The sequence below is a fragment of the Papilio machaon genome, chromosome 4 (assembly GCF_912999745.1).
Source record: "Papilio machaon chromosome 4, ilPapMach1.1, whole genome shotgun sequence".
Taxonomy (NCBI): Eukaryota; Metazoa; Arthropoda; class Insecta; order Lepidoptera; family Papilionidae; genus Papilio; species Papilio machaon.
This window is the reverse complement of record NC_059989.1, coordinates 5,054,768-5,082,213: the sequence shown is the minus strand read 5'-3', so window position 1 is coordinate 5,082,213 and position 27,446 is coordinate 5,054,768. Positions and strand designations below refer to the sequence as shown.

At 32.8% G+C, this 27,446-nt stretch overlaps 2 protein-coding genes across 2 annotated transcripts; both read left to right on the top strand.

Annotated features, from left to right (window-relative positions):
- Positions 1–289: 289 nt before the first annotated feature.
- Positions 290–18,637, top strand: LOC106710740 (CKLF-like MARVEL transmembrane domain-containing protein 4). Its single transcript, XM_014502899.2, has 4 exons — positions 290–654; positions 15,953–16,111; positions 16,942–17,043; positions 18,347–18,637. Exons 1-4 carry the CDS (start codon positions 499–501, stop codon positions 18,434–18,436), a joined length of 507 nt encoding a protein of 168 aa, XP_014358385.1. The 5' UTR covers positions 290–498; the 3' UTR covers positions 18,437–18,637.
- Positions 18,638–20,772: 2,135 nt separating this feature from the next.
- LOC106710737 lies at positions 20,773–26,178 on the top strand. The gene is made up of 5 exons (XM_014502894.2): positions 20,773–20,891; positions 22,196–22,321; positions 24,903–25,091; positions 25,352–25,474; positions 26,034–26,178. The coding sequence occupies exons 2-5, from the start codon at positions 22,208–22,210 to the stop codon at positions 26,106–26,108; spliced, it is 501 nt and encodes a 166-aa protein (XP_014358380.2). The 5' UTR covers positions 20,773–20,891; positions 22,196–22,207; the 3' UTR covers positions 26,109–26,178.
- Positions 26,179–27,446: the final 1,268 nt, after the last annotated feature.

Sequence of the window (27,446 nt, the reverse complement as noted above, 5' to 3'; positions counted from 1 at the left end):
TATATACAAAAAAAACCTTTGAAGATACAATTCTGACAAGTTAATTTGTTCTGGTTATTTAAATTGCATAATATGTACCATCTAATGCTACCATGACATAATTAGTCTTTAAAGTAAATTAGGTAATTGTTTTCAGCAATATCTATTGATTAATAATTAGTCAAAAATAAGTTTGTTTTAACAGCCGTCCCATTAATGTCTCGAACCTAACAACTAAAATAAAATGCCGTCAGCGGGCGTCACTGGGCTGCGTGGCGCGCGTTCGTGGCTCGGTCGGCCCCGGCCCGGCTTCCATTCTGAATCTCATTCCGCGCCCGCGCCACTCCGACTCCGCTACACTCGTCGGTTGTCGCTCGACACGTACACGACGCTAGCTCGCTCGCCGGACAAAAATGTGTTACGGGCCATTAGTGCACTAAGTTTCTAGTGACAGTGTTCGTGTTTTTAACGTCTAGAACCTTTCGTTTTTTCGCTCCCTTCAAGGACATATTATAAAGGATGATGGCTCCCGAGACAGTGGTGACCGTAGACCCAAACAAGCCCTCCCCGCAGCAAGCGCCGCCGCCGCAGCAGCAGGGCGGGCCGCTAGACTGGATCAAAATTAACTTAGATTACTTTAAAGCACCACCGGGATTGTTAAAGATCGTCCAATTGGTGAGTCTTATTTGAATGTAATAAAAAAAATTCTTTATTTTCATGAAACTTTCAAAATTTTCCATCAATTACCTTCGCCATTAGATAAAAACGCAAAATGCTTTCAAGCTACTAAATCCGTATTTGCCAATAAAAGTGCGTCTACTTTACTGAAATTGTTATTATTAAAACATGACATAAGACTTAAATTTAACTGCACAGAAACCTTGTATGATTTCATTGGGTAAATTAAAGTCTGTGTTATGAAGTTAATGTCTGCAGAAGTTATGAGAGAGCGTTATGTCGTTAAATTTTGCCGTGTACACACTAGGTGGCTGAATGTGTATACGTGTATGAGAGTTATTGAGGTCGTTTGTGCTGTCGTTTATTGCTGGGAAAGCTTTTTGACGCCATGGAGGTCAGTAGACAGTCTCACCAAGCGGTGGGATCTGTGCAGCTAGGAAGAACAACACAGCCTACGCAAATTTGTAAATTAACATCGCACAAAACGTTTATGTATGTAATTCTGGATACTTGTTACCTTAACAAAGTTAGTGCCACTACGTTTAATTTTCGTATGTGGACTGCTAGGTAATCGGTGACAACGAACTTATTAATATTTTATGGTACAGCCATAATCATGCACTTTTTGAACGGCTTCAACTCTTATGTTGGATAGTGTTTAGTATTTAATGATTTGACCGATACTGGCTTAGTTGACGTAGGCACCAAATTACGTATTCATTTTAAATTAATACTATTATATTTTTCTTAAAAACAGTGCATTATTGAGGTGTATAATAACATTTTAATGACAACGGAATGTAGACTCGAGTATCAGTATTAAGTATTTTAACTATTAGTGGTCCATTAACATACTTATCTATTTGTACCTGCTACATAACAGGTATTTGACATGTAGGAGTTTGTGTTCGAGGACGACTGAGGAACTGATGTGTTTGTACGTTACGTTACCGAACGACTGTAAAGTTCATCAGTTTATAATATTACTAGACATATGAAAAGACAGCAAATTGTTAACTGATCGAATCATTTACAATCCGTCTAGTCCATTTTAAAACTTTTATTCCATGATAAACTCATTTTTGTTATTTTTGTTACACGTCGTCGACAATATAAGTTGACAATTTCCAAACCACCGAAACATGACACGAGAAATTATGCTTTGTTAAGTTTACTATTTATTTTCAGATTTATAATAAGCTTAGTGAAATAGACTAATTTCGACATTAGTCAGTGACATAATCATCCTTGTCACATTTGTTTAATGAAAGCAGTTGATGTTTACAAACAATGAGATTTGTTCTATAACAGATATAGGTGCGTAGGATGCTAAATTGCATTTATAACCGTCGTAGTGATGAATTTTGTGTATATCACCGTTGAAAAAATCTATATAGTCCATGAGGTTAACATTTAAGATTAAACGGTCATGAACTTTTAGTTTGCTGAGTACCTTGATATAGATCCAACAGTAGTTATAAAATTTACAGTTTTAATATGTTGTCAGATCTTAAATCATGCAGAAAGACTTTATTACTCATACAAGCCAATAACTGAATCATTCGAATATCAACTAAAACCACTTGACCTTGAATTGACACGACACAAGATTACATAGAATAGATTATTCCGATAATAATGTCGTAGGTAGGGATTGCAATCCGGAAAAACGGATCCGGTAATCCGGCGGATCCGGCATCATTTAATGGTTACCGGATCCGGTACCAATATACCGGATCCGAAAACCGGATCCGGTGCTAGCAGTTTGTGGGAAAATAATATAGTTGTTGCATGAGTAGGTACTTTAAATGCGTTGTGCGTATATATTTGCAGCTCTATTAGAAGTCGTTTAGCTGATGACACAATTAACAATATTTGTTTTCTACGATCTTATTTTCAAAATCAATATTGATTTTCTTTTAATACTTATATTTTTTTACAATTATTACTTAAAATAATTATTTATCGTAAGTTGTACTACTAAATTTTAATTGTTTTCTTGTTGTCTATTTGTCTTAACATTGGTTAAGAAATAAAGTCGATTTTATATATTTGTGATTTATTTTTAATAAACTACCTACATACGAGTATAAGTGCAGTGACACTTGATTAACTAACTTATTTTGAACTAAAAAGCGAAAATCATCTTGATTTAATCAATCCGGTCGGATCCGGTCGGATCCGGCCGGATTGATGGGAATCCGGTCGTATCCGGCCGGACTGAAAATGACGCCGGATTGCAATCCCTAGTCGTAGGAAAGATTTTCGAACAAAAAAACGGGCGGAGTTAATGGCCTAATATTAATAAAAATATTACAATATCGTATTATGTATATTTATCGTGTTATATTTCCTACAATATTGCGAAAATCTAATCAAAACAATATTCTGTTGATCAATTCTTCTCTGTAAATTTCGGTAGAAAGTAATGGAATATCCCCCAGCCAGGTGTCGAAATATCCTTGGGATTCCTGATTTAAAGCTATTAAGTGCCGGGGCATGTACAATGAAACGTATAATGCACAGGAAACCGGTGTACACAAAATACTGTGTACCGTTTATCGAGCTATCGCAATAAAATAACATTAAAACTTTCTTGTACATACGAATATTTTTTTTTGTCAACTTTTACTACAGGGAACCGAAAATTAGTTTAAAAGTGAACGTAGTTTAAAGTTACGTTTTTATGCAATTATCTTTGTTGCAAGTGTAATTTAAATATTCCTTTCTGACATATCGTTTAGCATAACAAATAATACTTCACCTTGTAGAAGTATTAACGTTCTATATAAGTAAATAAAATAAAATCTCTAAATATCTAAGGAATAATCTTAACAATCTTTGAATGTAAAATTGCTGTCTGTAATTTAATAACATTACAAAAAATAATAGAATTCACTGATAAAATGCATTTTTAAATATTTAATTACCTAATATGAATTAATGTTTTAACGTATACGATTTATGTTACAAAATGTAAGGAATGTTTGCATAGGCTTTTATAGTGTACTTAATTACATAACGATTAATTAACCTCATAATTATTACCGGACCTTAGTTCCGACTGTCCTGCACACTGTTCAGTTTTTATGATGAAATAGCTTCTTTTCGACGTCTGCTATCGTAAAAATTTGACTCTCTGTAGAACTAACCGTAATAGTGGCACTTTCAAGACGTAATTTTACCCAAATGTATTTTTAACCAAGATTATCTCTTCATCTACTATATTATACATACATTTAAAAAGTTTCAGTTGCGTTCTGCAGAACTGGTTCTAATTGCCGCCACTCTCGCCGATCTTGGGTCTTTTCATTGTTACGTCTTCCTGCTGATTTTATAAAGATATCAACATTCAAGATGTGAAAGTACATCCTATGTTTCAAGAACAAAAGTGGAATAAATATTTTTTTCCCTTAGAATTCAATGTTCTATGCGACCTTAGCAATCCTTTGAGTGGCTACAGACCAGTTTTACAAAGTATTTCGAAGGCATTTGTCAAGGAGTGGCTTGAAGATAATAGAAACGCGCGCACAATTGGTGGTTAATTTATGCATAAGTGTTTAACTATTTGTATTTAAACATAATAAAAACATAATAAGTGATCAGTAACTGATTTTATGTCTTGTCTTTAGGAGAGAGGGATTAACAGAGTTGTGAGACTGCGTAATTCGCATATGTGTTTGACCCTAACGCCGGGACTGTAATAAATTAAAAAACACAACAGTTTTCCAAAGTTGGTCTTATGTCATTTTTTTTTACTAAAAAGCCAAGTATGAAGTGAAGGACGACACGTTACGTACGTCATGGAATTAAAAAAAGTCATTCGACTAAAACTTGTTGCTAAACAGTTTTTTAGGCATATAAATATTACGTATCAATATTTCTATGTAAACGTACTTGCAATGTTATGACAACTGTAATGAATTTAAAAAATGATATGGTTCGTTCCACATTTAGTTGTTTTCGCTTGGCATATTTGTTTACTTATTCGTATAAGAATAACCGTGACGACACACCACCTCAAAGGGCACATTTAACCGATGAGTAATCCACGGTAAGGTTAAAGAAATCTGATTACATCAGTCGTATAAAAAGGCAGGCTAAATGCGAGTTAATTTCGACGGCAAAATTATTATTGATCGCTGTACTCAAAGGTCACTACGGTTAAATAAGAAAATGTTCATAGGATTTTGTTACTTTTGATGGATCCAGCCATCTAGCAGAGCGATAAAAACATTATGTAGTAGTAGTACTCAACTCCAGATGATTCTCATGTTATAAAAAAATGGTTCACGAAATCATGTTCCTTAAACCATCTTATTTATTCCTGGCAAGTAAAACTAACGAGAATTAAGTTTAACGTAACAAACTAAATAAATTTTGATAATACAGGTAGTAATTTCGTAAAAGGAACTCTTAAATAATTCAAAATGACACGTCTACCTACTTAGTAGCCACCTACATAAGACTTAATATGGCAATGATTGAATTCTCATAAAAATGAATCATAACTATGCTTCGTCATTCATTTTAGCGACATAGGTGCAAGTGTTTTTATTATGAATTAATTAGCTATCGAAATTACTTGATTGAATACTTGCAATTATGATGAATAAAGTAGTCTGCTATAAATATCTGTGAACAAATAAAATACATCTCGTAATGCCGCGCGCCTTGCCTTGTGCTTGTAACTCGTAGGTATGCATAACTTAGTCAAGGACGTTTGTATTACGTCACGTTTTCGTAGGATCATGACAATCTTGTGTATTGTATGACACATATGGTGCAGTTCCACTTTCAAACACGATGTATTTTACTTCCTTAGTATTAAATTGTTAACTTAATTTATTACTATGGAAATGTAGTTTTGTCCTCAAAAACTTCTGCAATATTGTAGTTCTCTTTGTATATAAAAAATCCAAACTTGGATACTTGTGTATTATCACAGGTTGACCGAGAATTGGCTCAACTAATGTCAAAGTTATACTAAGTTGAACACTTAACCATTAATTTAATACCGGTTCTAATAGACTCTGCACTGAGGATGTAATTAGTAAGTACAAAAAACATTTGTCTAACGTCGCGAGTTCGCCCTTGATACAACAATGGGATCTCAGATCGACATTGTTTGAGTAAATAACTTTATAGAAAAGACTGTTCAATGTTGTACTTATTGTAAAAGACGTGATTTATCTTACCACTTAATACGGAAACTATATCTTACTAATATTATAAATTTGAAAGTTTGAATGTATGGATGGATGGATATTTGTTAGAAGGTATCTCCAGAACTTGGAACATATGTAGATTATAGTCTGCTAAAACACATAAGCAACTTACTAAGTTTTTTTACATCGATAAGCTATAACATTGTCAGCAAGATAATGTAGCTGCAGTTTCCGCATGCTGCATGCATGATAGAGGCAATTAAAAATCATTTCTTGCTAAAATTACGCTAAATAATTGGAAATAACTTTATGATGTATTTAGGTAACGATTTATATTACAAACTATCAAATCGAATGGAATGTTATAATATAACCTCGCTTTATGTAGGCCTTTTCAATTTTGCTGAGAATGCAACTTGTTAGGTAGCGCTAGTTTAATCTTGATTGCTTACCGTTCGCTTGTAGTTACAGTAAGTGATGTTCTTACAGCTAAGCGACCGACTAAAGATGCAATCCATTGATGAGTTCGTTCTCAGTCATCTTGTACTAATAACTTTTATTTTTTAAATCAAAATAAACAGTTACTTGCTACAATGTTTGCTTCTTAAATGTATACCGGTTCTTCATCGAATAGATTAGTTTCAAGATCTGAACAACATTTTTTTGTGAGATTTGATAATTTCATTTTGTCTCTAATTGAAGTTATTTGTACCGTACTTTCCTCTAAAGAAACGTTCCGGATGCAATAAAGAGTTATTAGCCTTTTTTCAGAGGTTAACATGAAAATATGTTTTTATTTGAAAGTTTCAGTGTCAACCCATGGTTAGAAACTGGTATATGTGTAGAATAAGTTATAAAATATTTATTCTTGGAAGGTAGACAGGTGCAGTATTACAAAGGGTTTAAATTACCGTTGTTCCCATAATTGTTTTCAGCGATTGTGTTTATCTAGAAATGTGCGTTCATACGCGTTTAGTGCAACGTCAATTGTTTCAGTTCAATTCTAACGATGGTTTAAGATAAGGACTGTGCGACCGAGATTTACTATTTACTTTCGAAATGGGAATATGTGCATCGTTATCTTGATATTTGCTTCAAAATAAAACTATGAAAAGATGTCATGCGTGAAATAGTTAAAGCATAATATAAATGTAATTTATTTAAAATTAAGGTGGTTTTCAAAGTGTGATATTAGATTTGGCAAGCTTAATTTTTCGCTTTTTAAATTTTCTTTACAATTGCGGTAATCAATTTACTTTCTCTTTTTCACTTTTTGTTTATCGTAATGTTAGCACATATTATTTTAAATAAATTATTCAATAGATATTTTTTATCATTGGTAATCATTAATATTTGGTAGATATATACATATAGATAAAGAAATGAATTCTCTACACAGATTGATGAAGGTTCAATGAACCTGATCTTAAAATGCTGGATATGTAAATATATATGGATTACTTTTCGAAGTTTCATATTACGTTGACAAACTGTAGATCAACTCGGCAATTTGAAGGCACAACTTTCTTTCGTTTATAATTAAGAGAAATGCAGTTGTTTTCAGACAATTTAAATTAACCATGACTCAACAATGTTAAAGCTCTGTATATCAAAATTTCCATATATAGCATTCGTTCATGATGATGCTTTCTATTTCAATTAAAAACAAAATTATAAATCTGTAAACGAATCGTACTGTTTATGAATATCGGAGCTCGATAATAAGTAATTAAAATTTAGCAAACGTAAAGTTTTATTTGAACGCGAGGTCGGGTGAAAGCTGGCGTTGAAATGAAAGTAGTCGTCTGTCCGGGTAAGGCGGTGTAAGGCCCGGCCAGCCGGCCAGCGTTGTTACCAGCACGGCCTGTCGTTTCCCCATCATTTCACTTGCTCGATATCCAAACAACATTCTGTTTACATGTTTGTAAAGTCATTAAATCGCTAAACGGTAAGTCGAAGACAATTTTTCCGTAGTTGCGGTCGTAAGTTTTTTTGTATTAGTTTAGTATTTTTAGAATTATCAAGCAAAAGATTTGCATAATAAATTGATTGACGTCACCTTAATTTAGCTGTTAATAAATCTGCAGATTATTATTAAAGAGAAATTGTTAATGATTAAAAGATAAAAGAAACGGTGTATCATGTAATATTTTTTTGTGAATTTCTTCAAATTAATTTACGAGAACAGAAATTTTCATTGGCTATGTTATCTGACGTATCTTTACTGTTTATAAGAAAATAGAGAAATCGTTATTTAGATTTTTACTATCGTTTACTGGACATAACCGTTCTTCAAGGTAATTCCGAGAGTATCGCTCAGCATTGCCAAGGTTAAGATTCAATTTCTCAAACTTATCTGATAGTTATTGTTTGGCAACGTAATAATTTACTTAAACAAGAAAGAATACAATGAATAGAAATTTATATTTTTACTTACGACGACGGTAAGATACTTGTGTTTTACAAATAAGATATATATTAAGAGAAAACAATAAATAATATATTGAATAAAGTTTCCATATCGTGATTTGTAGGCAATGTGTAATATTTCAGTTTCATTTGCGTTGCGGAGTTATTCATACTTCACGGAGTTATTACGAAAACAAAGCGCTGTGTCGAAACCTTAACGTCGCGTATTGTGTTGCGTTTTGCGACACAGTTGGGCAGTTGAGCACACGCGAATAGCCACACAGCTTTGTGTGCTTGTGGATATTTTAACGAATACACCAAGACGTGTTTTACCTAATGGCTGGTATAGTCAAGGAGTGTTGCGTCACTGAAGTGTATTCAATGCGGCCCTTCTACATTCCATTGCTGCCTAAAGACTATTGCGGTTCAATCTGAATTACGAGCTACTTACATTAATATTCTTTGTGTACTTATATTAGCAGCAGTGGACGAACTCAGGCTGATTATGATGATGATGACGATGACTTATATTAAAACAAGAAATAAAAGTAATTCAACCGCGTATATTCATCTCTTCATCATTACTGTTCAAGTGCCCGAAAATATTTTTCTTTCCAAAGACGTTAACAAAATGTTAGAACGTCAATTAAATTTAGGTATGAAATAACTTTAAAAAGTAAAAAGCCGCAATACCTATCAAGTACGTACAAATTCAAAACCAATATTGCATATTTTATTTGTTATCACGGTGTACGGAACTATGGTTGGCCCAAGGTTAAATGATTAGCGAAGATGTAATAAAAGCGACACTGTAACGTATGCCTGAATAAAAATATAATGTGCGTTAAAGCAATTGTCTTATGCAATTTTCTGTACCAAAATAAAGTTTGTAGGAGCGCTCGTTGACGTTTAAGTTAAAAAAACTTGTACTTTTTATAAATATCTATGTTTTTTTATAACATAAGGTAGTAAACGAGCAAGCGGCTACATGAATACGCTAAAACTGCTGCTGCATATAGACATGCGAAATCCCAGATGCGTTGCTTATCTTTAATGTAAGTCCTTAGTGTAAATCTTTGAATGGAGTCCGAAAAAATTGGGGATGAAGCATGGCATTTGAATTTATCATAAAAATATATCTTTCACATATTATCCATAAATTGTTTATTATTGTTCGTTTACTTGTCTGGTAGACTTTTATTTTAATAACATCGGAGAAAAGTCTAGTGTCGAATTACGTCGACGTTCTCGTAAGAAAAGTTCGAACGTTTGCAATTTATACCGGGTCGTCGGAATAATATCGGAAAGCATTAACGCAGATCATGTCACGTCTTTTTATTCCGCGTTTATATTTGTTCGCTGTCTCAAACAGTCGGTTATTTCGGGCAGGCGCTCCTCTTGTTCTACGCTTTGCTAGTTTCGTGATGCTCCGCTGGGAAAACGGGTCAGGGGAATAACAAATAAAATAACGGTCACGTTTTTAATATCAACGTTAAGTAGATTAAAATTGGTTCGTTGTAAATATTATTGACAGATAAAAGTTGCCAATGATATCGAAATGCAATTTATCTAAGAATTATAATGTAAATTGTGGAAAAATATGTTTCTGCCACCGAAAAATATCGACAAATAATTGCACGCTTTTGCTATCTTTTCCTAAATTGTGTTAGATTGATTTTATATGGAAGTCTTTCTAGTTATACAAACATAACATTAACCATAGTACAATTTACTAGTGTCGTTAGGTCGACAAACGCATAAGCGGTAATAGTTCTATACAATAATTTCTCTTTCCCGTCTTCAACGTTGATTGTCGTAATTAAATGATGCTCTGTATGCCAGAGGGACCACGTCATTCGTAAGATTCGTGTGCGACCTCCGACTTCGACCCTTGACTTGCAACACCACTCAAATAGGCCTTATTGAGCTACTTATCCTATTAGTAAGTCGAGTTAATTCTATGTCGTAATTACACTTAACTATACGATGTAACTTCTCATGTAGTTAATTTTTGTAGTTGGACTAACAGGAAGACAACGTTAACAGCTTTGTAAAATACATTGTAATATTTTATCTTCATCAGTTCCATTTATCACATCACCGTTTGGATCAGCTCTGTTTAAAATGATTTTTATGGCTTTGAAGTTTGTTTTTTAAAAGTAATGAAAGATGGATCAAATAAAATATAGTCATATAAACAAATCTTTGTTTGGAAGCATTTCGTCAAAATTGCTAGTGATGAGTATATTTTATGACGACCTCAGCAGCAAGTTAAAATAAAGCATCGTAAATATTATTTTCGTTTTCAGAAATTAATGTATACTTTTTAATATCATATACTTTTTGGAAATAGCTTGATATTTAAATGTTACATATATCTGTGTTAACTACTGGTTATTTAAAGTTGCAAAATTTCTTATTATTACAGCAACGGTACGTAAATCGAGAACAAAAAAGAAAGTGCTACACTATAGTAATGCCGAATTGCGAGGAAAACGTAAAGTTGTAAAAATGACGTCAACTCGTTATGTAAATTGCTTGAATTTAGAGCATTTGAAACTCATTTAAACTTAATTGTTGTTCATAAAAACGTATATTATAAACTAAATCTTATCAATGATCATAACAAGCTTTCTTTATTCGGATTTAAGGTCTTTGAACTTAAAGCAAATATAGTCACGCTCAAAGCTAGTAAGTATTAATTCAATAGCTTCGTTTTCAATTACAAAAGGATCGCATGTAGATTATAAAAGTATAGCCGCATATAACTGTACCATAAATGGTGCCTAATGTATGTATATTGTTTTCTATATCGTTACTTGGAACATTATCTATTATTTATCGAAGTAATCAGGCAAGTAAAGTGAGTAATAACTTTCTTGTGTATATTACTCGTATTACAAAAAGCCGGTAAAGAAACTTATGTGTGCAGACGTAACTGTCATGGGCTGGTGAATGTTCATACATTCACTTATATGGTTGAAAGTGAATGATATATCAACGTTTAATACGGTCGAAATAATGCAATCTTACTAATATTATAAATGCGAAAGTTGAAATTTAAAATTGAAAAGATGGATGAATGGATGTTTCTTTGAAGGTATCGGCTCTACGGATCTTGATGAAATTTGCATACATGTAGTAACAAAGTCTGGAAGAACACATAGGCTATTTATTAAGTTTTTTTTTTAATTTCGCGCGGATAGGTAGTAGCGGGCGGTAGCTAGAAAGGAATAAACCGAAAAATGACTTATGAGTCATTTTTCGGTTTATTCCTTTATGAATATAATCTCGCGAAAACATTATCCACCTACGTATTTTTGTTTTAATATTCCACATTTAAATAAATATGTTATGATATACAAATGAAGGCAAGGAATATTTCTTTGAAATAAATTATATCGCTTCGTTCAACACACGAGTGACCTTGCATGGGGTTATTATTACAGCTTAAATCGATATTTGTACATTAACTATGTAACAATGAAACAAAGATTCAATGTTAGATATATATTCATTGTTAATGTAATAAATGTTATTTACTTAATATAATATGTATAATATACATATATATGTAAAAATATGTAACGAAATTTTCGGAAAAAGTAATAATGATGAAATTCGCTTATCGTTATCAATGAGTACTTAACCTACAAACTTGGTATTTTTCTTTAATATGTTATCGACATAATGTAAAAAAACATTTTAAATAAATTACAACGAATGAAAAGATATTTGAGACTTTTATCTAAAAGAAATGAAAAGATCTGCAAATACGTCATCTGTGTCATGGCTCTGTGTCAATGACAAATCAGTTTTGAAAAGAAAAAGAAGTCTTTGTAATCGATGTCTAACAGTTGCTTGAACTTCAGATAAAAATATGATAATGCACTTTGATAACATTGTTATTGTTATACACTTTTGTACAGACGATATGCACTGGTGTTTTTCTCTGAAAGAATAATAAAAATCAATTGTTTGTATTTAAATTTTTAATTCTATTGTATATAATAATCTGCGTATACTGTTACCTATTTTTCATGTCTTATTCACCATTCCCCATATAATTTTAAAGCCTAGCAACTTATCTTAACATTTTTTTTTAATGTTCATGTGAAATGTGTGTTTCCATTGAGGAAACATGTTACGGGTTACAGAAACATTATTACAAAATACTACAGTATATACGAATACAGAAATATCCACATATAGGACCTGACTTTTTCAAATTAGACCGGATGGTTTTTATAAGTAAATGAAATCGCTCGCACCTCGCACTATCATAATTGTAAACTGATCAAGCGGATAATACATTTTTTAACATCCGCCTTGTTGGATCTTTATGCGTAATCACGAATACGGGATATCCTTGTAATGTTTATCCGTATATATTCCAATAGTTACTTTGTAAATATTTCGTAAACATTTTTGAAGCACATGGTTACCTTAATGCTCTACGTAGTTTTAATGTAGTACAAACATAACATCAATTTTTTTTTAAACAAAACGTACAACGAAAAGTCTTCCCAAAATATCAGGCCTACGGGCAATTTATTATGTAGTTATTTAGTTGTATTCATAATAAAAATTTTATAGCTGCTAAATAAATAAGAATCAAAAAGTAATTCGCTATTAAGTCCGCACGTCACATTTAGTCGCAGCTATCATTGCTTTAAGACGGGTCAATGAACAGGTTTTCGATAGATCGATGGCGAGTGTGCTTCGCAGCTTATCTACTACGAACTTGTCTACTGACCCCATTTTTTATCGCCCGTGAAAGTGTAACGAGACTTTTACTGAGCATCCTGATGTATTAGGATTCATATTCTCTCCAAATTTAATATTTTTTTTTAAAGTGATATTTTAAATTATATATTTATAATTATATAAAAATGAATAGGTTTTATTACACATATAGATAACTCGAAAACGGCTAGTCTGTTTTTACCACTAGAGAGTAGAGAGAGCCCCTTGATCATCGGCTGGCGACGCACTTGCAACGTGGTATAAATATTATCTTTCTTACTAATATTATAAATGCGAATCTTTAAATGGATGGGTTTGTTTGAACTTATTTCCATAACGCGTCAACGGATCTGGATGAAATTTGTCAGGGATAAGGATAGAACATGTGTAATTAAGTTTTTTTTAATGTCCCGCGGACGCAGTGACAGGCGACAGCTAGTTTTGATATCAAGTTAAGCATTACACAAATAAAGGTCTGCTGATAAATGTGGTGATAAATATAGCACGGATGTTTAGTTTCATTTACATTTGTACAAAACTGTTATTTATTTAAAAGCAAGTGGTTTAAATGTTATTGTTATAGTATATTTATTTACTATCTAGAAATACAAGTCCATTCATCTTATAAAATAGTAAAAAACATAAAAAAATTACGTTTGCCTCTCGACAAAATGGCGGCAGTCGTATGACAAGCAAACGGATTAGCCTCTATTGTTAAAACAATTACTTTATCCAAGGCCACGTGACCGTTTGTAAGTCGTAGTTAAGACGTGTGGTGTCTCCGTTGTATAAATGTAAACATATCTACATGATATTGGTAGTGAAAAGATCAATTGCATCAACTTGTACTAATTATAAATTAAAAAAAAAAGTTAGGTAAAGCCAATAGAGCTTTGTTACAAAAGCCTTAGAGATTTGATGTTAATAAAATACATATACGCATGTGTTGTGTAAAAAAGGGTCTTGATTAAATTAATGTTATTCCCGCTGGAACGTATTGTATGGTTGTTTAGTTGATATAATGTACTTTGTTGAACATGTATTAATATAAGGTTTAAAGAACACAATAAATTTTATTTGAGATTTATATAAAAGATGTCGGCAAATTATTGAAAACATGATAAAAAAATAAAATTAATTTTGAAAGTCAAGTATGTCTGTCTGAAAAGTGTCTTCAGCTAAAAGTGATAAACATTGAATGTCGGTCAGTATAATTTAAGTATCAAATTATCAAACTTTCTTTAACTTTCACGGTCAAATGGCACTAACGTGTAATGTCTAACGCGTGAAAATATTTTTACCACAAATTATTATTGGAATTAGTCTATCTTACTTCTTACTGATATTACAAATACAATACAATATAGCTAGTTACTATATAAATATGTTATGGGTCGCATGTCGCGTTATCGAATCGGAAATCCGGCTACGTGTGGTTATTTGGAGCGCGACTGGGTCGTGTATGAGCGTGGATGGTCTGGGCCCATTGACAAAGGTCTCGGTATGGTAGCTTCCTATACGTATGCAGGCGGCGCGGGCGCAGGGCGACGCGGTGCGCGGGGTAGAGGCGGGCGTGCTGTCACGCACTTTCACCGATTGTACGCACTGCGCTTCTCACATGACATATATTTTCGACCCCGATGCTTGTTTGTTTTTGTATCTATTTACCGTTGAGATGATAAATAATCTAAAATCACTGTGCTAATTTATGTGTAGTTTTTATGTGTAAATTCCGCACAAAACTTGGAGTTTGTAAGATTGTCAATTAAATTATTGATCCCGTAAAGGACGAGCTTGTACGATTAATGATTTAGAAAAAGCAGAAGAAGTATGCTAGAATCGCGCTCAATGGAAATCCGTAATTTGTGCTTGTTCCACTGGATCACGGGCGTAAGTTATATTATTGTAACAGCCTATATCCGTGTTGTTTTTGCGGTAAATAGTTTAAAAGAGGAAATGAAAAGTAACTTTTACATTCTGCAATAGTAGAAGAATGTCAGGTTATCTGTTGGTATCTGTATAGCAAGCAGCTGGCACCTGCCCGTTGTTGCAACAGCGTAGTCGTAGGTCGTTCCGGCTTAGCGCGGCGCAGGCGCAGGCGACAGCAAACCGGTCGCTGGGGAACGGGGTATGAAGTACTGGAGGGAAGGGGGACTAGCTTCCACACCGACGTATGCCTAGATCAACCATATTCTATGATGGAAAGAGGACTCTTTATCTTGAGAATAAGATTTGTACATGCTTATAAAACAAAATATTTATGTGAGTTTCGATGCCAGTATTGCTTTAACGTTTATTTTAAAGAAAAAAGAGAACGTTACATGTGTCCAAAAGTCAAAGCTTTTTTTGGTACTTATAGTCAGAAACAGGAACTAAATTTATGCCACATTTTAGCGTAGAATTTTATTTGTAATTAATCAATTGAAATTCCCTTGGCAGAATGATATTTAAAGCAGTAAATACTGTTTACATACCTTATATAGCGAAAGTATATCAATAATCATTTACTACGATGATTTCCTGACGAGCAGCCATTTCTTAAATAATAACTATAGCATTAACTTTTGTCATATATAATTTTGTTTTAAATGTCCAGAAATACTAGAGGTTCATGGTAAACATATGAATAAGTATATCCGACACCGTTGTTCTAGTGGTACGAGGATTTACCGCTAGACTAACTATCGCTCTTCAATCTATTGATGGAAATCATTTGTTCTGAACACTTATTTATGATTAGAGAAAATTATTTACAACTATTACTACTTTTAAATAATGATAAGTAGATGTTTTACTTTTATTTCGACCAATTATTAAGTAAGATGTGCACAAAAGAAAACTGTTACTAAATTAATTTCTAGAACCTTTCGATCACTTACTAAGATCAGGTGAAACCGTGTTAAAGCTCTTATTAATATGGGCTATATTCTTTAATAATGGACAAAGTTCTTATGATTTTTCTTGTGTTTCAGATCATTGGCATCTTGTGCATGGCGCTGGGCTCGCCATGGGCATCCGCGTGGTTCGTCTTCGTCGCCGTTACCTCCTTCATCACCACGCTTATGTGGAGCTTTGTATACTTACTCAGCATCAGAGAAGCACTGAAACTACCCATCAATTGGGTTTTATCTGTAAGTATACTTGTTTGTAATATACTTGTATAAAACATTACTTCTTTCCGACAATATTTTTTTAGATAAAACAATATTAATAGCTTTAATACAAAATCTTTACAATAAGTTATTTAAATATTAAGTTTGGATAAATAAAGACGGCATGTCCCTTTCTTTCTTCTTTTCATTAATAACCCTGTTAAGAAAAAGCAACTTTATTGTTTATCCTTCTATGAACTCTGAAAGACAGATTTTAATCATGATTAAATAATAATTCACAGCACTGATATTTAGAGCGTTATTAATAACCAGTAACCAATAACCACCAACATCTGACAATTAGAGATTGGGATTAGACAATTAGAGAAGATTAAATATGGTCAGAAAGGGATTATAAGTCTAGTCCTATTATTAATTGGTACTTATACAGACCAAGGGGCACAAAGTGATATAAAACCATGTTATTATGAAAATGTTGAAGTTAAGACGTAAACGTAAATCAGATAAATCTGTTTTTTTTTGCTACGATACATTTATTCATGCTAACAATACCAAGGCAGTCAATACATTAAATAAACTTGTAATAAAATAAACTCAGTGAAACACGTGATGTGTTTGTTGTATACAGTCCCGCGGGAGTCGGAACAATATCGTAATTGAGTAGGTTCCTACGGGTATGGGCTAGGCACGGTTAATTATAATCATAAAACGGTGTTTTTATATAGGCCAGCGATATAATTATACTATTTAATGTTAATAATTACAAATTAAGCAATTAATTGTAAATATAAGAATAGCATCGTTTTTTTCGATTAGACATTGAATTTTATTTTTCTTTTAATTTCCAGGAATTGATCAGCACGACTTTGGAGACGTTCTTCTATCTGATCGCGTTTATAGTGATGTTTACGACGGTGACCGGACACTACGCGAACAACGTTGCCGCGGCTGTAAGTATAATAATGAAAATATAGACAATTTGATTCATTCCAAATAAGTGCTACCAAGTGGTTTTTTAATTAACATTTCAAGCTAGATAACTAGATTTACGAGTCTTTAACGATCTTTAATTGCAATTGAATTATATCTGGTTGATGACGTCCATTGCTTCGAATCTCATCTTACTAATAGTTTTCTAGACTTTTATATACACATTTCTCTATAAATATTAAGCTTAATAAAATCTTAAGATAAAAAGTTTCTTAAATAAATAATTCATCTGACATCCATCCGCGCTTTCTTTGAACTCCATTTGTGTTAACAAATACGTGTTACTTTCACTCGATGTCGAGAGCTTGATAGCGGTCTGCGTGTTAACAAATGATGTGTGTATGCGCAGTTGTACAGTTTGGCAATTTTATCAACCACAATGTGTTGGAATTTTAAATAAATTTTGAATAACTTTTTCAATTCGATCAGTCTTAATCCATCGGAGAACTCTTGCATGTAATTTGTTTTTAGGGAAGATTTATCACGAATCCCGTGTGATTTTCATGCAGATGCATTTGACTTTTAGTCTCTTTTCGTCGTGCTATTATTTTATTTAGAGCAGGCGAGAAGACTTTAGTTTAATTAGAAGGTTAACCTATCTAGAAATTACAGTCTCTTTTTGTGTCACGTTGAAAAAACCGAGTCTTGAACTCTTTAGATAGTTATTATTTTTTTTATAAAAGTAATATAATAAATTCTTTAACGCTTTATAGTTGTGGCGTTCTATGGTTTATTCATTACGACGATATTTTCACAGAGTACGTGGGAACCATTATTTAAAATAATTTAACTAAATCCAAAGCCACAATGGAATGACTCAGATAAGACGTGTGAAAAACTGTATGGGTTATCACAATTGTGTAAAATCTTAATAGGATAAAATTATCCTGTGTTTTTACAGTGACAGTGACTGTACGGCCGAGCCGGATATTTATCTTGTTCTGCATACTATTATTTATTTTCGCTTAGTACTCCGTTGTTATGTTGAGTTTAGCTTATTCCTGAGAGACTCTTTTAATAACCATAAAATTGCTCAGAGCGAGACTATATTTAATTATTCCACTTAAAATCTACTTCACAGATAACATTTTTATTCCATTTGACTTGAACAAAAAGTATTTATTGTATGGTTTATATCTTATGAAAATTGTGATTTATTTTGTCACCGGCTCATAACTGTCCCCATCGCGGAGCTCGAGTCTAATCTAGGTTATTACCCTAAGTTTTTAGACATAGTTTATTGACCTTATCTTATTTTTCCAGGTATTTGGCATGTTCAACACGCTGGCGTATGCTGCCAGTTCCTTCTTCCTGTTCAAGGAGCACAAAGCTAGCGTGGCGGCCGCCTCGTGAAAACTATTCCCTTGCGCAGGCGCATTATTTTGAACAATATTTTGTTGTCTTTTCTTTCAATTCACTTTATTGAAATCTTTTAGGGTTTCTATTTGTACAGAAATCATAGTAAATTTTTTGAAGGTTTACATTCACTATTCTATAGAAACATTTTTTCTCCTTGTATTGCATTTTTGTACACTAATTAAAGATATATGTATAATTTTATATAAAGGCACTATGTTAAATTATTGTTTCGACTATAAAGACTATGTAACAATAAATAAGGCCATAGATTTTGTACCTACTTTTGTTAAGAAAGTATAGAGTTTAATACGGTTTATGATTTTCTATTTATTATTTTTAATGTGTTCATTTCGACTGTTTTGACATTATGACTCTTCGTTATAGCCATAGAAAGATTAAAATGTGTATTTTACAAAAAATATGTTAAAAATGACTAAATATATGAAACAAAATTAATATATAATGCACATATTTTCTATTTATAAATGACACGTTTTTCTTGGTTGTTTAATGTTTAATACTTACATATTTAGCTTAGCTAGTCTTAATAAGGGTTCACAAAATAATATATTTTTAGTATATATTGTATCGAATAATGAAAAAACCAATGTTATCAATAATGTACTGCGGTTTTGAGGGTTTTTTAATCGGAAATAGCTATATCCGTATAATTGCACTGCCGAAACACTTATATTAAAAATATAGTTGTCTCTGCTTTTTCAAAGAGAATGAGTGGGATGTAATAGTTTTATATGATTCGATACTGAAAAGCTGATTAATAACCTATAGCTACATAATCCGGAACACAAAGGAAAAAGTCCTCCGGAGACTTTTTGTTCGGGTAAATTCCCTCAGTGTATTCATTTGCAGTACAAAATGACATTTCGAAAATCGACTCTCGGTTTGAAGTCAAACTTGTATGAAACACTCTATAGGTTATCTTTAGGTTATAAATCTATTAGAAACCCATATGGTCTAAATTATAACTGTTTATTTGTGTTTAAGGTTAGACTGGTTGAGGTGCAAATCTAAACAGTACTATGGAAGAAACTCGAACAATATTATTAACATTCACGATCACGTTTCAAAGATGTGTATACATCGTTTTATTACGTGTACGTTTTATTATTTGATACCTAAGTTTGTAAGGACATTAAACGCCCAATAGATAATTTAACTAATTTGTAAAAAATAAATAAAGTTTATTTTAACATTTTAATGATATTTTTTATTGCGCCTGCTACGCCACACGATACATAAATGTATCTAATTTACCTTGTAAACAATGATTACTACAAACATACTAAAAGGTTTTTTTATGAAAGAAGCGAGTGTTTTTTTTGTTGGTAAGTTACTATCTTTACTGCTTTTAACCATAGGTATTCGCAGCAAGCAAACGAGTTGCGCGTTGCTAGTAAAATAATGAAGGAATAATAAGGTATTGGAATCGAACATTTGGAATCTCATTCATCAGATAAAGCAGTGCAAAATGGAGCAGGTTTTACTTTATGCTTCTGCAATCAACATGTTTAAAATATATTACTATTCTAGTTGTTGTAGATGCCATTTAAGTATACGCTGCTAAATGAAACAAAAAAATTGCGTCAGATGTTCTTCTAACACTTCAATAAAAGTATTAAGTTCTCTACAATTATTAGAGTCCAGTCTCTTAATTTTAACTGCTCATAAATAAGATTGGTTAAATGCTATCATCTCTAAAAAAAGACTTCAAGTAATTAATAGGTTCTAAATATAGGAATAGCTAAATATTACGGCATCACTTAAATTATCACGATCATCATCATTGATCTAGTCTAGACGATAATATGTCTAAATGTCTAAATTTTGAGATAGATCTAGATCTTTTGCAATTACGTTCAGTTTGTAATAATAAGAATAAAAGTGAAAAAATGTGATTCTGTGTGCATTGCACATTTTTTGCGCGAGCGACGATGGACTTCGTCGTAAAATTAGCTAGTTAGTTTAATTAATACTAAATAGAATGGAAAAAATATTAATCATGTCGTAGGATTCGAACCTATGAGACAATATCCACTTTATATTGGTATCTATGGTCACCGAGAGATGTCGTTACAGGCGCGTTCAGAATGACATCATTAAGTTGCAAGTTCCGAGAATAATTTTTATGAGCATTAGATGCATGGTTTGCCTTGACACGTTTTTATTAATTTTGCAGTTGCTTTCAGAACAAAAAGTTTATTTGTTGGAATTTATTGAACAAGAGTGAAATTATGGTTTTATTTATTTTATCCAGTATGTTACTTTTCGCGTGTTTGGAGTAGCCACCTACGCGCATGCGCGACCACATCTGACTCACCGTGGCAGTCAGTGCCAAAGAGTTGCAGTTGGTTTCACAACGTTCGCGTTGGAGTGTTGCTTTTAGTTAATTTTATAAACACGCAGTTTGTTTTTGTGGACAAATATAATCGTAAGTAATAATAATATGTAATTATCTGTATTTTTATTTTGGAATATTTTATCTTGTTGTATGTAATCGCTCCTATAATTAAAGAAGGAAAAACATCTCTTTTTATAATAAAATCTTTGTACGACTGGCGATTTCGTACGTTCAATGGCTCACTATTTGACTTACCTATACTTGCTTATTTTGACTTCAACTAAACAGTACACATTAGCTAATTGGACATTATCGTGTCTATAATATTTGTTATGTTATTTATAGCATTGACATATTGGCATAGTGGTTAAGTTTCCAAACTACATGCTTACGATTTGATATTTGGTATTCGATTGGTGATATATAAAGCGCGCAAAATATGTGATGTTATTGATTTGATACATTAAATTGTAGCTGTTATGTATTATATTAATAGTCGTTAACTCTACTAAATGTTGATAAACCCGAGTTCTTAAGAAATTTTTACTTTTACGACTAAATATTCAAAAAATAATTCACAAAATAGTGTCGACTGTATTTCCTTTTTGTGTTTTTGCATTTTATTCAATATATCTTTGAATGAATTCTATGAATCACTTATTAATACACTCATTAATACAAAACTTTTAATTCGAATGCATTTGAGTATAAATAACTCGTAACTAAATTATAATAGGTAAATGCACCACATGGATCCATTTATGAATGCATGATCCCCAATGTTATGAACGAGTGATGGATCGATATAGTTCATGGTATGTTTATATGTTAAATATAATACATAAAAACTAAAATATATCATTAAAAGGTGTACCTTTAGGCAAGGTTCCGAAGATACTGGCAGCGTTCCCCCTTTGAATGGCTAATGTTTGTATGTATGTGTATGAGGGCGTCTGCACGTCGACCTCGCCAGCCTGACGGTCGCGACCGCCTGGCGACAAGACACGTCGACCTACGAGATTCATACCTTTTTTGGAGAAAATATCTCCTCGTTCTACTGTACTTTATTTTACCTTCGCCTTCATATAACCCACGCCTTCATATTCACTTTTATATATCTAAAATGCGACTATAACGTTCTTAGATGAGGAAAACAATCTATAATACTGATTCGTAGAGTCTCGCAAACTTCCTGATAAATAACGCGTTTCGTTCAGATTTTTACTTAATGTTCCGAACGCACTGACGACTGACGCAGAAACAATAACTATTATTTTTCTACCGTAGTTGCAATAATCCCGAAAAGGAAAACTATTTAATGAAAGAAAAGATTTTTCCTAATATTTTGGATAGGTTGAAATTGAAATTAAAAACAAGTTTTTCCCGTATTCCAGCATTGAAGCATAATGTCTCACACGGTGACGATCACCCGGGCAACCACGGTGAGCACCGGTCATGCAATCATCGTTAACAACGGCTACCTGGGAACATTGCCCGGACTGCTTAAACTAGCACAACTGGTATGTTTGAAGGATTCTTTATATGACTACTAGCAAACGTAGCAGACGTTCATGAACGTTAGTCAAGAAGTTGATCAAACCACCTAGAAATTAGGTTCTAGACCAACCTTTCTTGACATTTAACAGCGCTATCTACTGGATTAAATATGAATAAATTCAGATTCATCTTCTGGGATGTTCACACACAAAATAATGCCTATGATTTCGGAGTTTAGTTCAAACAAATTAAAGACTTCAAGTGTAATTGAGTGATCACAGATCATAGCTAACATTATTTGTATGTCATTGATACCGGAGTGTAAGGAAGCGAGTTACGCAAGCGCTATATTTAAACACGCAAGTTATCTCACTATTTGTTTAAGTTTAAACAAATGACAAATGTATTGTTATATTATTTTGATACATTTAATAAAAATATAAGCTTCATCATTTGTTTCTGAGACCAAAATCCTATATTGTCAAATATAATGAGAGAGGTGACGGTATGTTTTGTACTTTGATTTTGTTCTTAGAAATCAACGATTGGTGAAGTATTTCAGGAGAAATAACCAGATAACTAGACTTGCTAAGTATAACGAATATTTGTTTATAGTTTTTAGTTGCAATGCTGATTGCTGAGATTCCATTCTAAGTTATTCTAAGCTTTAGATTGGAATCTTAGCTAAGCGTAACAATTCAACCAATCAGTTACGAATAGAAAAATAATTTTAGATATAGTTAATTTTTATACAACTTTAATATCCAATTTTTATTCAGCGTTTGCTTACACGTTGCCACGTTTTATATTCGAGGCTGAGGCGAGGTTAACATCGCTTTCCTGTTTCATGAAAACATACGAGGCGATAGAAATACCTACGCGTACGAAAATCGGTCAGGGTAAACGTTTTAATTTCGGGATGCTTCATAACACGAGCTTTGTTTTTCTTGTATTATTAAATTGATAGATAAAATAGTCATTGGTTAGTAAGTGCAGTGTTTAGTATTAGTTAATTGTTATTATAAAGCCGACGAAACTGTCACTAACTATGTTAAAACTGATAATAAAATTGCCATCAGACAGTTTTTTTTAATTAGTCAGATTATTGATAAAATTAAAAATACATTTGTTAAATGAGTTGTTGATAAAACAGTTAAAAGTTGCTAAAATGTTAAACAAGTGTAAACGAAGTCTAAGTGAGACGTTCGTCTTGGTTTTCGTGCTCTGTCCGCCATTAGGGCGTGGCGTCATTTCTGACTCAATATTTATTTTGAGTCAGCGATAACAGAAATTAATTTAAACGCACAACACTAACAAAATATTATTTAAAACTATTTATTAGAATGATTAAGAGTTATCAATAACATCCATTAGTTATTGCCTTTCCTTAGCAATAGGAATCTCATATTTCACAAATGCTTTCTTACTTAATAAAATAATGTACATACGCAAATCTCTACATACATTTATTTTCTTTTTGAAAATCAAAGTTTTTATAAGCTAAGTTCATATAATTAAACCAACATTTCTTACTGTTCTTACATTAGGTAAATACGTGGTAAAATATTAGTTCACACTATAGCACTGTGTAACGATTTTCCTTAAAATTGCTCGACGTTTGTAGCAATTGCATGTGGTATTGAATTCAAGGTTTCAACTGGGGGACCTCGTTTGCAAACAAAATGTTTAACGAATTGAGTCGATGACAATTTTAATAACTTAATTGTATAAACGCTCCATTATCTGTCTCGATTCTAGCCTCTACAAAGTAACATTTTTTTAAATGAAATCGATGGTAGTAAGGGATCCTCATATAAAAGTTTATTTATTTTCCATATATAATTAACGTTCTACTATCGCTATTCAAATTATATTTTCTCTCCAGGCCCAAGACTAAACCTAGACAGTAACCTATCGAGGGAATTACATTAGTTGAAGTTATACGCAACAAATGCAATTTCTGTAACAGAAAGTCGTATCCCGAGACTATGATTTCATAGTCTCAAGCTATTTTTGAAGTATACAAATTTAATCGCCGTGAGTTCGTTCGATGTGTTTAGAATTTACAAGATTGCATATAGTGTAACATATTTTTAATACGAGAAATTATACAATGTGACAAAAACAACATTTCGACTTATCTACACTGTTACATTTATTTGTTGTTCACCCAAAATGTTGTTAAATAAAAAAATATAAAATTTAAAACAAATCTACAAAAAAAAAAATAGATTTACATTATACCCCTGACTCTGTTATAAAAATCAAAAGGAAAAAAAATAATGGCGACAGCTGTTCTTTAAGTTAACCGAGAATAAGGCTTTCTTATTCTTTATTCCAACTCCTTTACAGTTGTTCAGTAAATCACTTCACTTTTAAAAACTACATATAACAAGACATTACGAAACGTAAAAACTTTATTACGAGTACAACACAAATTTGTTAAAACATGAAAAAACACACACTTGAAGTAGCAATGAAAAAACAAAAGAAAACTCGACTCGATTTATTCATAAATATTTCACGGCGCCAATTTGAGCTATAGTGCTATTTAAAAAACTGGTGGCGCCATCTATTAAACATTGAACTTCACTTAAACAACAGTTGCTGGGAGCGGCGTGCGTCGGCGTGGTGGGGTATTACCTGGAGCCAGGTTTTTACCGGTACAACAACCAGAAGCCTGAGCTCTTCTATCTGCTAGTAGCGGTCGCTTGTCTGGTCGGCACCTTCTGCTTGCTAACCGCCTGCCTCGTGTCCTTCACCACTGCTTCTATGATATCGAAAACTATTTACGTAAGTGTTCTAATTCTTGTAAAATAATATTAAAGAAGTAAATGAATATTTCTAAATACTAGCTTTAATAAAAAGCTAAGAATTTGGGAGTTTTTATGTAACCTAACTTTTATGTATGTTTTCTAAGTTGTGTTTCACAGCGACAAAAATCTAATGATAGTTTAGTTAAACTATTTACATTTACTTCTTCAGTTTTATTGTACTTTCTTTTATTAGATTTTTTTGTACTGGTACTTAATTAATACTGTTATCACTTTCAGGAGGTGATATATCACGGAGTCGCGTTTATACTGTACTTAGCAGCGGGTTTAACACTCATAATTGAAGTTAATCATCAGAAAAATAACTATCGGAATGATTATGACCCTTATTTAGCTGCAGCGGTAGGTTGATTTTTTAAATGCATTTTATTTGATGATAAGTCAATTTTAATTCAATTATTCACGTACTTTTATTTAATTGATATAAATTATTGTTAAATTAGGTTAAATTATTAGTTTGAGTCATTCCATTTAAAGGAATCTTGCTACTATTTTTTTCACGTAGCTTTCTACCGCGTACCGCTGCGTTGTGGAATGGTCTGTCCTTGGCGGTATTTCCAAACCACTACGACTTAGTCCTTCAAGAAGCGAGCGTATCACCTTCTCAAAGGCCGGCAACACATCTGCGATTTCTCTGGTATTGCAGATGTCTATGGGGGTCGATGAACACCTTGTGTTCCCGCTGCTCGTTTGCCCCCTTCTCTTATAAAATAAAAATAAATAAATAATACAATAATGAATATGGATAACCTTGGGTTTCTGATACCAAAATTCACGTTAAAACATTTTGTTATATCTGTTTTGTCAAAGGTAGCGATGACAATATGTTTTATACAGGGATTTTGGTCTCAGAAACCAACGGTAAACATTCGTATTTCAAATACTAATTCTTTTTTCACAGGTGATGGGTCTTGTCATGGCCGGTCTCTATCTGCTCAGTACATTCCTAGCGAATCGTACCTACCGAGGTATATAAGATGTAATCGATGTAATGCAACTACAATTTTGAGTCATATGTATTCAATACACCTTACGATTTCGTTTGTGTAGTGTAGTATTCGTCCATTATATTTGGCTCGCCTACGTACCACCACGTGCTACGGGTCCAACCGTCTGACCCCGACCGCCTCCCTACCTCGGTAGGTAATACCTTTAGTACAGGTGTACTGGCTTGCACTTGTGACGTATACGCTCGAGACAAACGACACTCTGTTTACATACACTACATCCCTTCCTTATTTTAATTTATTTGATCTTTGTATGTATACTTGTATTTGATCGTAATTAAATCACTAGGCGTGTAGGTATAGCAGTAATCTTTATTTATTCTGTAACATTGTTATTTGATATCATAAATTTCTCTACACTTTTACATATAAACCAATTTTGTTAATTTGATTAACTTTGATTCAATAATCAGTTATAAATTCACTTCACAAATGTTTTCACAACAACCACATACATATTTATTTTAATCTGATACCATATTGTAATTATCTTCCTTATTTAAATTATTTCTTTCTTCTCATTGTCATTTAGAACTCGCCAGAGTCCCTCAATTCTTTTTAAATTAACTACATTTCGCCTTGATCACACTCAACGGAACTAATCCCGTAAAATCATTCCGAGCTTATATATATATTATTACTAGTAATGCAACGGGAGCGTCTTAGCGGAACCCGAAACGGAAACAGCAGTGTAAATAATATGAAAAACATATTTACAAAGGCTGGCGTGGTTGACCATGGCCCAATCGCCCCCAACACGGGAGAGGCTTCGAGCCTCTCGGCAGGGACGCATAGTGAGCTGATGATAATAATGATGATGACATATTACGTGGTTATCAGTTATTCAAAAGTACATTTAATAACTCGTAAGTATGAAATAGTCACATGTTGCCAGCTGTCAAATTTTATATAGACAATAACTAGACCGTTTACTCCACCAAGAGAAACCGATTGCTTCAAACAGCAGCAATTATTATACGCGCTTAAATTCACGAAAAATTACATAAACAAACAAATGCCGTAAGGCCGTGCACGGACTGGGCGTCTCGAACCGCGCATGTGTAGCTCTCAGTCGTCGTAAACTTACGTTTGTATCTCCGCTGTAAAAGTAGCGGAAACAGTAGCAGAGATCCGTTACATCACTAATTATCACTTGTCACTTTACACTTAGTATGTAATTTTTTTTCTTTTGCAATTATGTATGTCTCAGTGAGAACTTATATGTGAAAACTTATATATTAGACTAGCTGTGTCCGCGTGAAATACCATCTCGGGTAACATTTTTTTTTTTTTTTTGTTAATTATTT

Coding starts and splice junctions, on each gene's coding strand:
- LOC106710740 (XM_014502899.2), top strand. CDS start 499: ATGATGGCTCCCGAGACAGTGGTGACCGTAGACCCAAACAAGCCCTCC. Junction 16,112..16,941: donor CCATCAATTGGGTTTTATCT/GTAAGTATACTT, acceptor TTTAATTTCCAG/GAATTGATCAGCACGACTTT. Junction 17,044..18,346: donor CGAACAACGTTGCCGCGGCT/GTAAGTATAATA, acceptor TTATTTTTCCAG/GTATTTGGCATGTTCAACAC.
- LOC106710737 (XM_014502894.2), top strand. CDS start 22,208: ATGTCTCACACGGTGACGATCACCCGGGCAACCACGGTGAGCACCGGT. Junction 22,322..24,902: donor TGCTTAAACTAGCACAACTG/GTATGTTTGAAG, acceptor CTTAAACAACAG/TTGCTGGGAGCGGCGTGCGT. Junction 25,092..25,351: donor TGATATCGAAAACTATTTAC/GTAAGTGTTCTA, acceptor TATCACTTTCAG/GAGGTGATATATCACGGAGT.